Here is a 12,208-nt window from a genome sequence, read left to right as displayed (position 1 = left end):
CCATTTTTTTTTAAACAAACTAACATCACTTGCCTTATTTGGAGGGGTGACAAGGCTAGCAACTGTCATATTTTTAAATAGAGTACATTGTTTTGCAGCTTTTAGTTAAAGCAAATTAGGAACAGATATCTAGCAGAGTTAGCTTTCATAATTCTGCAAGGGGCTCTATCACTTCTGAGAATTGGAAAACCCACAATTTTCAGAGCTGAATTTAAAAAAAAATGGGCAAAATAAATATTAAAAGTATATGGAAAAGTTTTTTTTACTGTGCATAACTATATATTTTATCTTAAAATCTTAAGGGGTTTACTATCCCTTTATTTAGCCAATATCTATATAATACTTATATAAATTCCTTCCATGGCTTATACAAAAAGATGTGCCTTTGTCCTCAATATTCAGGCTGGCTTCTGTTCCCAAAATAATTATAAACCCCATGCAAAATGTCATATTTTCAGTAGGTACTTAAATGAATATGAAACTCAATTTTTTTCTCTCCATGTTTTAGATAGAACATGCAATTTTAAATAACTGTTCTGTTATCTTTTATTATACAGTTTGCTCTATTCACTTTGTATCCTTTGTTGAAAGATTAGTTATACACTAATAGGACCTAGCTGTCCACATTACAAGAGGCATATATGTGCAGACACCATCAACAACCCTTGTAGTGGGTTGTTGACCTGAGCCTACCTAGGTATGCTTTTGAACAAAGGATACCAGAAGAACTAAATAAATTAGATAACGGAAGTACATTGAAAAGTTATTTAAAATGACATGCACTATCTGAATCATGAAAGTTTAATTTTGACTTTACTGTCCTTTAAAAAACATAAAAACAGCCCAAACATGTTTTGCATTAAATTTAACTTGTTATATAGCAGCATGTTGTACACAACTCTCTCCTAGTAAGTGCCTGTTTTATTAGTAGGGTTTCATCTGTCAGAAGCCAAAATGGTTGATGTAATTTTCGGTCTCCATCTTAGTTTTGGTGGCCTAAAGCCATTTTGTGTTCAACTTGGAGTTGGGCAGATTCCATATCATTTGCTTGCTTTTGGGCAGCCTGAAGTTGTTTTTATTTTTATTACTATCTTTTTGGAATATAATAGTTTCTTGTTTAGTGGAAATGTTACTTCTTGTGGAGGTTTGTAGGACATACACAACTGCACGTGTGCACAGTGAGGGTGATGCCAGTCTAGGAGGGTCTCTACAGACTATGGGCCTTTGTATTAAGCTGCAAATGCTGCCATGGAGCCCTTATGGAACAGGCTCACTTAAGTGTCTACAGCTTCTTACCATGTCCGCTACCTCTGAGTTGGTGGATAGAAATTAGTCGGAACACGCTCATTCAACCAATCAGTCATGTTTTTTGGTTTCAATTGTTTGTGAGTCTATCCCATATTATAAAAATCTGCCCTGAGGTGAGAGCTGTTTGGTCTTGTGTGTATATTTGTTTGTCTTTTAATCTTTACACAAGAACAGTAGACTAATGAAATAATATATCTGCTTTGGTGAGCTGGAATCTGTGAATCTCTTGTTTACAGATTAAATCAAATAAAACAAATATGTATTATTTTGTATATATTTGGATGTTTGGGGGCTAGGTTTTGGTGGGTGATTAATATTCCATAACCTGCTTTCTTGATTGCTCTGCTAGTGTCCTCTTCTAATGTTGACAACTAGAGGCCCATTTATCAAGCTCCGTATGGAGTTTGAAGGGCCGTGTCTCTGGCGAGTCTTCAGACTCCCCAGAAACAGCAGTTATGAAGCAGCGGTCTAAAGACCGCTGCTCCATAACCCTGGCGGACGATTGGCCGTGAGTCTGCAGGGGGTGGCGTATTGCATAAATAGGCCTCCTAGTGTTCGGCAGAGGGAAGATTAGAATTTAAAGTGATATCAAATTAAAAACTAGAGGATGCCATTTTAACAGATTTTTTTAATTTACTTCTTTTATCCTTCTCTTAGCATCCTTTATTGAAAATCATATCTAGCTAGGCTCAGGAGCAGGAGCAATAGTCTCAAAACCTCAAGGACTAATACTGAGAACCCTTGTTTATACTCAAAGAAATATACCAATTTGGTATTTTTTCTCTTGGTCCTAATTCTGTCAGACAATCCCAGTTGAAACTTCTGGCAATCCATAGAATTACTGATTTAGAAGATAGCAGATTTCATTTTGAACAATAAATATCTGCTCTTATATAGATAAACCAATATCCTCAGATGAAGTTATTCCTTAGCTAAATCTCAGTGGCAGAGTGCAGTGACAGATACGGATCAGTAAGGCTGGAGAATCAATATGGATTAAGGAATTACACAAAACCTGTGCAGTCACATTGTCATCCAAAATATTGCACCTGAAAACAATAGAGTATACTGACAAGCTATGGGAAATACCTTCTTATCTACATTACTCTGAAAGGAATGAACTCAGAACTATAGGGAAAATACATAAATACTAAAGTCAGAATTAAACTGTCATGATTCAGATAGAGCACACCATTTTAAACAACTTTTCAATTTACTTCAATTATCTAAATATGCACAATCTTTTTGTATGCATACTTTCTGAGGCCACCAGCTCCTACTGAGCATGTGCAAGATTCACAGAATATACGTATATGCATTTTTATTATTGGCTGATGTTGTGACATGATGCAGTGGAAGGGAAATAAAACTAACTTTGAAATTTGTAAGGAAACAATTCTACTAATGTGAAATTCAAACTAAGTGCTTTTGCATTGTCTGTTTACTATGTATTTATTCATTATGCTGTGTATAGTAGCTATTTGGCAGATTACTCTATGTCAACTACTGTTATGTCTAAAAATGAGTTTAAATGTAGAAGATTTCCTGACCATAAAAGCAAAACTATAATTGAGCGAATCATACTTAATTTTCCAAATAGGCTTTGGACACTTTTGAAGAGAATTTAAAAACAAAAAGGACCGATAAGGAAACTATTAGACCAGATCTTTAGTTCTCCAGTTTGGCATAAATACCTAGAAGATTGGCTTTAAAATTATACTTGAGGAAAACAAATTAAAGTAAGCAAGTGCTACTGTGACTGGCATATCAATGAATGTATGGAAAAATATTTATACTATGTATTATAAAATAATAAATCAATCCATGCTCTAGATGGGAAACAATGTATTTGTGTATTTGGGTGTGTAATGTTTGTATGTGTATGTTTGTGTGTGTGGATGTGTGTGATGTATATGTGTATGTATGTTTGTGTGTATGTGTGTATGTGTGTGTATGTATCTTTGTGTGTGTGTGTGTGTGTATGTGTTAGAGTGTGTGTGTGTGTGTGTATGTATGCTTGTGTATGTGTGTGTGTATATGTATGTTAGTGTGTGTATGTTTGTGTGTATATGTATGTGTTAGTGTGTGTGTATGTATGTTTGTGTATGTGTGTGTATATGTATGTGTTAGTGTGTGTATGTGTACGTGTGAGTATATATGTTTGCGTTTGTGTGTTTGTGCATGTGCATGTATGTGTTAGTGTGTGTGATGTGTGTATGTATATTTGTGTATGTATGTGTGTGTATATGTCTGTGATGTGTATGTATGTTTGTGTGTACGTGTGTGTGCCTGTGTGTGTGTGTGTGTATGTATGTGTACGTGTGTGTGTGTATATGTGTGTGTGTAATACTATTCAACATTTTTAAATGAGTTTACATAGGTAAGATATACCAGTTAGAATAAACGTAACAAAAAATAAATTATTCAAAACATTTTTTAAATAATATATTTAGTTATTTTGTAAATATATACATACAACATATAAAGATTTACAATAGCAATAGTTTTTTTGAAGAATATTGATCTGAGATTAATTTTACCTACATGCTCAGATTTTCTGTTTCCTAAGTAGATCATGTTGACAGACTTCAGAAAAGGTAGACACTGTCTTATTAAAATATGGGTAGCCTAGCTATAGAGGACTAACTCACAGCCTATCTATGTACAATGTTATTTTATGGGGCCAAACTGCTAACAGTGGTGGAGAGAGAATAGGAAGCTTTAGCTGCATTGCACAGCATCAGAGGCTTCAGAGACTGGAGAGACTGTTGGTGAATCTTTGTCAGACTCTTGTAGAGTTTAGTAGATGTGTCTGGTTGCACTGTGTAATTGTTCTCCTAACCTTGTCCTAAGCAGGGTCGCAACCAGAAGTGGAAAGAGCACTGCCCATTCATCTGTCAGCAACAGCTACTCCTATGCAAACAATTATATCTAGCATGTTAGTTCATGCATATAAAGTATTTATTTTTCTTACAGAGGATCAATCCCATCACTGACTTATACTGCTAATATCCAGTCTGCTGGTGACAACCTGTGTTTAATATGTGATCTTTTTGTTTCTAGAGTGATCGACTTCTCATAAAAGGAGGGAGAGTCATTAATGATGATCAGTCTTTCTATGCAGATGTTTACCTCGAAGATGGCATTATAAAGTAAGTGTTGTCTAGTATAATATATCCGTTGTCTTGGGGGGGGGGGGGGTGATATCAGCAGTGATGTCTTGTGCTTACAATTCCCTTTTGTGGAACACAACATTTTTTACAGATGTGCAGAGATATTTTACAGTTACATAAATATACATCTCCTAGCCGCCCCACATACTGTGGGTTTGCCACGGATTAAAAGGTGTGGCCACCCGCAACCTTTGTGTGTAGGTTTTAAGGGACTGTAGAGCCACACCCAGTTCCCAGGCCAGCCCACAGCCTGTACATACATGCCCCAAGATTCACCCACAATCCTTCCCTCCTGCACCTACCCGCTTCCTACTTGTGACCCTGCCCCTCCTAACATGGCCCTGTAAACAAAATTATGTTGGGCCACTGCAGTTTAACCTCTGGTATCCTGAAAAGCCACCATGAAATGTATAATACTGACATATACAAAGGTACAATGATTTCAGTTTGCCTTACATACATTTTTCTTAAGAATGTACTATGGGTTAATTTTGTAAATTTATCTCAATAAAAAACTATGAAAAGGACACATAGCTGCAATAAGAAAATACTCTGATGCATTGCTTGACTATAACCTCCCAACATCTCCCAGAGGGTTTCTGGGACAGGGAGGGGAGGAGTACTTGGGGGAATTGACCTACTGTTTCGTGATCAGAACCATGGCAGGAGGGATAGGGCTGTAGATGTGTCATTGGTAGTTGTGCAGAGTCAGGGAGCATCATGTTCAGTTTTCCCTGACAGGACAGCGATCAGAGCTCCTAGCCAGTGACAATCCTGCAAATTCCCAGATGTATCAGAAAGTGCAGTCACCTATTTATTATCTGAAAGGGGAAAAGTGTGGAACATCTGTTGCCACTCTGGTTTCACAAGCAGAAGAGCCATCCTCATTGCCAAAAGGTGTCAATAACTCAGTCCAAGTATAAAACCAAATCAGATCTTTGGGATGCATCCAGCTACTACATGTGCATAACAACCACAACTGTCATTTAAAAAAACAGGTATGGCCCAACTAACTATTATACAACTATATATCCAAAAAGACCACTTTCAGACTGATTTATATAAGATATAGATATGACTCCACTAAAATATAGGAATGGAGTCACATAGTAACATCTGAGTTATTAGACAATACCGCTAGAAAAGATGATAGGGAAATGCTTTATGGATACACACACACACATACATAGACATATATATATATAGTTGTATGCAAAAGTTTAGGCAGCCCTGACAATTTCCATGATTTTCATTTATAAATAATTGGGTGTTTGGATCAGCAATTTCATTTTGATCTATCAAATAACTTAAGGACACAGTAACATTTTAGTAGTGAAATTAGGTTTATTGGATTAACAGAAAATGTGCAATATGCATCCAAACTAAATTAGACAGGTGCATAAATTTGGGCACCCCAACAGAAATATCGTAATAATATTTAGTAGAGCCTCCTTTAGCAGAAATAACAGCCTCTAGATGCTTCCTATAGCCTGTAATGAGTTTCTGGATTCTGGATGAAGTTATTTTGGACCATTCCTCCTTGCAAAACATCTCCAGTTCAGTTAGGTTTGATGGTTGCCGAGCATGGACAGCCCGCTTCAAATCACCCCACAGATTTTCAATGATATTCAGGTCTGGGGACTGGGATTGCCTGCCATTCCAGAACATTGTACTTGTTCCGCTGCATAAATGCCAGAGTAGATTTTGAGCAGTGTTTTGGGTCGTTGTCTTGTTGAAATATCCAGCTCCGGCGTAACTGATCCCTCAAAATTATTCGCAAGTATCTGCTGATATTGAGTGGAATCCATGCAACCCTCAACTTTAACAAGATTCCCAGTACCGGCACTGGCCCCACAGCCCCACAGAATGATGGAACATCCACCAAATTTTACTGTGGCTAGCAAGTGTTTGTCTTGGAACGCTGTGTTCTTTTGTTGCCATGCATAACGCCCCTTGTTATGACCAAATAACTCAATCTTTGTTTCATCAGTCCACAGCACATTCTTGCAAAATGAAGCTGGCTTGTCCAAATGTACGTTTGCATACCTCAAGCGACTCTGTTTGTGGCGTGTGTGCAGAAAAGGCTTCTTCCGCATCACTCTCCCATGCACTTATTTGTTGAATGATGCACAGTGACACCATCTGCAGCAAGATGATGTTGTAGGTCTTTGGAGGTGGTCTGTGGGCTGTTTTTGACCGTTCTCACCATCCTTTGCCTTTACTTATCCGATATTTTACTTCTGGCCTTAACAAGAGCTGTGCCTGTGGCCTTCTATTTCCTCACTATGTTCCTCGCAGTGGACACTGACAGCTTAAATCTCTGCAATAGCTTTTTGTAGCCTTCCCCTAAACCATAATGTTGAACAATCTTTGTTTTCAGGTCATTTGAGAGTTGTTTTGAGGCCCCCATGTTGCCACTCTTCAGAGGAGAGTCAAAGAGAACAACAACTTGCAATTGGCCACCTTAAATACCATTTCTCATGATTGGATGCACCTGTCTATGAAGTTCAAAGCTTTATGGGCTCACCAAACCAATTGTGTGTTCCAATTAATCAGTGCTAGGTAGTTACAGGTATTCAAATCAACAAAATGGCATGGGTGCCCAAATTTATGCACCTGTCTAATTTTGTTTTGATGCATATTGAATATTTTCTGTTAATCCTTTAAACCTCATTTCACTACTGAAATATTACTGTGTCCTTCAGTTATTTGATAGATCAAAAGGAAATTGCTTATCCAAACACCCAATTATTTATAAATGAAAATCATGAAAATTGCCAGGGGTGCCTAAACTTTTGCATACGACTGTGTATATATATATATTTAACATATGAAAAAAATAAAAAAAAAGGAGGAAGCGCATAAGGGCTAGTTATAACCATAAATACAAATACATGTGTATATATATATATATATATATATATATATATATATATATATATATATATATATGTATGTATATTATATATTATATATATATATATATATATATATAAACACAGGATATACTATGTCGAGCTAAACATCCAGGTTATTGCAGATATTGGGCGGATTCTTGAATAGTATAGTGTGCGCGTGTATGTGTGTGTATATATATATATATATATATATATATATATATATATATATATATATATATATATAGTTATAGTATCTCACAAAAGTATACCCCTCACATTTTTGTAAATATTTTAATATATCTTTTCATGTGACAACACTGAAGAAATTACACTTTGCTACAATGTAAAGTAGTGAATGTACAGCCTGTATAACAGTGTAAATTTGCTGTCCCCTCAAAATAACTCAACACACAGCCATTAATGTTAAATCTGTTGGCAACAAAAGTGAGTACACCCCTAAGTGGAAATCTCCAAATTGAGCCCAAAGTGTCAATATTTTGTGTGACCACCTTTATTTTCCAGCACTGCCTTAACCCTCTTTGGCATGGAGTTGACCAGAGCTTCACAGGTTGCCACTGGAGTCCTCCTCCACTCCTCCATGATGACATCACAGAGCTGGTGGATGTTAGAGACCTTGCGCTTCCCCACCTTCTGTTTGAGGATGCCCCACAGATGCTCAATAGGGTTTAGCAAGGCAGTGGTCATCTTGGAGGTGTGTTTGGGGTCGTTATCATGTTGGAATACTGCCCTGTGACCCAGTCTCTGAAGGGAGGGGATCATGCTCTGCTTCAGTATGTCACAGTACATGCTGGCATTCATGTTTCCCTCAGTGAACTGTAGCTTCCCAGTGCCGGCAGCACTCATGCAGGCCCAGACCATGACACTCCCACCACCATACTTGATTGTAGTCAAGACACAATTGTCTTTGTACTCCTCACCTGGTTGACGCCACACACACTTGACACAATCTGAACCAAATGCGTTTATCTTGGTCTCATTGGACCACAGGATATGGTTTTAGTAATCCATGTCCTTAGTCTTCTTGTCTTCAGCAAACTGTTTGCTGGCTTTCTTGTGCATCATCTTTAGAAGAGGCTTCCTTCTTGGACGACAGCCATGCAGACCAATTTGATGCAGTGTGCGGCATATGGTCTGAGCACTGACAGGCTTACCCCCCCCACCCCTTCAACCTCTGCAGCAATGCTGGCAGCACTCATAGGTCCATTTCCCAAAGAAAACTTCTGGATATGACGCTGAGCATGTGCACTCAACTTCTTTGGTCGACCATGGCGAGACCTGTTCTGAGTGGAACCTGTCCTGTGAAACTGCTGTATGGTCTTGCCCACCGTGCTGCAGCTCAGTTTCAGGGTCTTGGCAATCTTTTTATAGCCTAGGCCATCTTTATGTAGAGCAACAATTTTTTTTCCAGATCCTCAGAGAATTATTTGTCATGAGGTGCCATGTTGAACTTCCAGTGACCAGTATGAGAGAGCGTGAGAAATTTAACAAACCTGCTCCCCATTCACACCTGAGACATTGTAACACTAACGAGTCACATGACACCGGGGGTGGGGGAAATGGTTAATTGGGCCTAATTTGGACATTTCCACTTAGGGGTGTACTCACTTTTGTTGCCAACGGTTTAGACATTAATGGCTGTGTGTTGAGATATTTTGAGGGGACAGCAAATTTACACTGTTATCCAGGCTGTACACTCATTACTTTACATTGTAGCAAAGTGTCTTTTCTTCAGTGTTGTCACACACTAACAAAAATGTGAGGGGTGTACTCATTTTTGTGAGATACTGTGTATATATATATATATATATATATATATATATATATAGTCCAGAAGAGAGCACTCTCACCTTACATTAAGCTGCCAGGGGTTAAGGTGTGTGGGTGTTAGAAAAAAAAACAGCACTGAAAAGTGCCTTTACATTGCGGTCTATTGTGACTGTTATCACTGTAAAATATATATGTATATGAATATATACATATATATTTATGTTTTGCTTGGGTGTTTCTTGATCTGCGCTGTGTATGTTGCAAATGGTTATTTTGCTCTAATTAGTTCCTCCTGATATATTTCAATGGCAGCTAGTTTCTGAATATTCCACTATCATCAAATGGAATGTGAAGGAAAAAGGTATGGAGTTGAGTTTCAGAGTTCAGCGCACATAGAATGGAGAAAAACAAAAACAAAACCAAATTATGGTGCAGTATGTCAGTACTAGGCAATCAAAAACTAAACATGAGATTTAAATGTGCTCACCTTGTTTAACCTCAAACATGTGAGGTATGTTGGAAGCATGAAGGGGATGTATTTGAAGCTTGGTCTCCCTGGACAGGAAGTGACGTCAGAAGTGGGCGTGCCCTTACGCGTCATACCCTCTGATGAAGTGAATGTAATTCACGAAACGCGTAAGGGCACGCCCACTTCTGACGTCACTTTCTGTCCAGGGAGACCAAGCTTCAAACACTTCAGCACTTCAAACACTTCAGCAATGGACCCTGTCACTGACAGGCTTAAGAATCCACATCCATCCGGATATTGTGAGCTATCTAGAGCTCAAAAAACCACAATGAATCATCATCTAGCTGTATTTACAGCAGTTCATGTAACTATTTATTACGGTTTTCCATCATAAACACCAACTTATCCACCTGAACTCTGGGAGCTTTTCAGAGCTCAAAACCACCACAAGGAATTTACCTCCAGCTGTACTTACAGCATCCTATACCACAATATCACTAATTTTTATCAGCAAGCTGTTTTTGCACCAGCCCTGATAAAAAAAAACTCACTACCGGATTTAAAGAAATATACTATATTTCATCTGCTCACCTATTTCTGTGCCTGATCTGGACTATTATTAAAGAGGATTTCTGTTTATCATTTTTTATTGGACATTGGAAAATAAAAGTGTTTTTATTTTAAATTTCACTTTGTGTCCTTGCAAGCATCATTTATACACATCTCATGAGTGCTGCAATTAATATCCACAATTGATCTCATAGTATGTAAACTGAGCACTAATTGGTTTGCATACATAAAGTTTATACCATACTCCAGAGAGGAGAAGCCTTTCAAGTATAAAGAAGGGGAAAAGAAATAAACAGCAACAAGGAAAGAAATCCAGCAAAAAGAATTAAAGTGTCTCTACCTAACTCCAGAGAGGAGAAGTTTGTCTGAAATACCAACATATTTCTACTCCAGGGATATCAAGATTTCCACCTGCTAAAAGTTTCTGCATACCAGCTGGAAACATCTTTACCACAGATAGGGATTACATCCCCTCCATGCTTCCAACATAGCTCACATGTTTGAGGTTAAACAAGGTGAGCACATTTAAATCTCATGTTTAGTTTTTGATTGCCTAGTACTGACATACTGCACCATAATTTGTTTTTGTTTTTCTCCATTCTATGTGCGCTGAACTCTGAAACTCAACTCCATATATATTTATGTGTTAATATGTGTATATACACATATAAACATATCAATATATATGTATATATTCATATACATATATGTCTACACTTTGCTGCCCATCGCTGCGCTAGGTTCTAAGCCATGTCTGACGGCATGAGAATGAGGCTTCCATTGGAGCGCAAAGCTGCCCTGCAATGCAAATGCGATGTCACGTTCGCATTGCGCCTAACTTGTAATACCATCACACATTTGTGTGCGCTAGTATTACTGAGTGGAACGCAAATATTGCTCGCGTAATCTGGCCCAATATAAGCAGTAGTTGGAGTTAAAGTTATTTGCAAATCTATCCTTACGTTTTTTCAATATTTTTTCCTTTAGTTATACAGTATTTATTTTGCCACTTGAGTTAAATAAAACAAGTCTGTCATATCAGAAAACCAAAAGAAGTTGCTCCCAGGGGCGGAACTACGGTGGTTGCAACAGTCGCAACATCAAACCGGGCCTTCTATATCGGCCACGCTGGGGGGCCCAGCAGGTGTGACTTTGTCCTGACCTCTAAAATTGTGTGTGCGTATGCGCCTTTGATAGGGGAAGCGTGCGGAACACATGTTTTTTAAAACTGCAGACAGGACCAACTGTTGCGTGGCGCGGTGGTGGCATTAGGCAGTAGATGCCTGTTTTGTCCATTAAGATCTATCCTAGGACTGGAGGCCAGAAGCAAGTCATGCCACGGTGTTTCATTAGAAGCAGCTTATTTAACCCTCACTCCCCCCCATCATATAATAACAATGAGGTAATTTTTGCAATCAGTTATGAATATCTATTGTTATATCATCAACTAAAATATACATGCTGCTTTACTCCAGGGATGATAAACAGCATCTTATATTATATTGCAGTCTTAAATTATTTGTTTTAATTATGAACTTTCAAAAGAAGTATAATGGACTATCAATTTAGCAGTGCATTTTCTAGTAGTTTGTCAGAAATGTTTATAATAAATTTAAATATTTGTCTTTGCAGTGATGCATTGCTACTGCTGGAGACTGAGATGAACTCAACTTTTTTCTTGTTAGAACAAAATCATTTTGTAGAATATGTACAGTATATTCACATTTACTGTAATTTTACAGATTAATAACTTAGACTATTTACAAAATAAAAAAAAGTTGAATTAAAAAAGTGAAATGAGGTTGATTCAAAATTCATGGGGGCATATTTATCAAGCTCCGTATGGAACTTGATGCTCCATATCTAAAGAACGCTGCTCCATAACCTGTCTGTCTGCTCTGAGGCGGCGGACAGAAATCGGCAGAAATCAACCCGATCGAATGTGATCGTGTTGATTGACACCCGAATCTGCAGGGGGCAGTATTGCACCAGCAGTTCAC

General features: G+C 37.9%; 1 protein-coding gene across 2 annotated transcripts in view; it reads left to right on the top strand.

Annotated features, from left to right (window-relative positions):
* CRMP1 (collapsin response mediator protein 1) overlaps positions 1-12,208 on the top strand; it is a 183,843-nt gene that overhangs the window by 89,595 nt on the left and 82,040 nt on the right. The window contains exon 2 of one of the 2 annotated variants that reach the window (XM_053700903.1): positions 4,372-4,460. In XM_053700903.1, the coding sequence (XP_053556878.1) occupies positions 4,372-4,460 (89 nt within the window). Of the gene's footprint in view, positions 1-4,371; positions 4,461-8,497; positions 8,518-12,208 lie in introns of those variants that run through there. The other variant, XM_053700902.1, reaches the window with a different exon arrangement.

The sequence above is a fragment of the Bombina bombina genome, chromosome 2 (assembly GCF_027579735.1).
Source record: "Bombina bombina isolate aBomBom1 chromosome 2, aBomBom1.pri, whole genome shotgun sequence".
NCBI lineage: Eukaryota > Metazoa > Chordata > Amphibia > Anura > Bombinatoridae > Bombina > Bombina bombina.
This window is presented reverse-complemented; position numbering and strand designations above follow the sequence as displayed.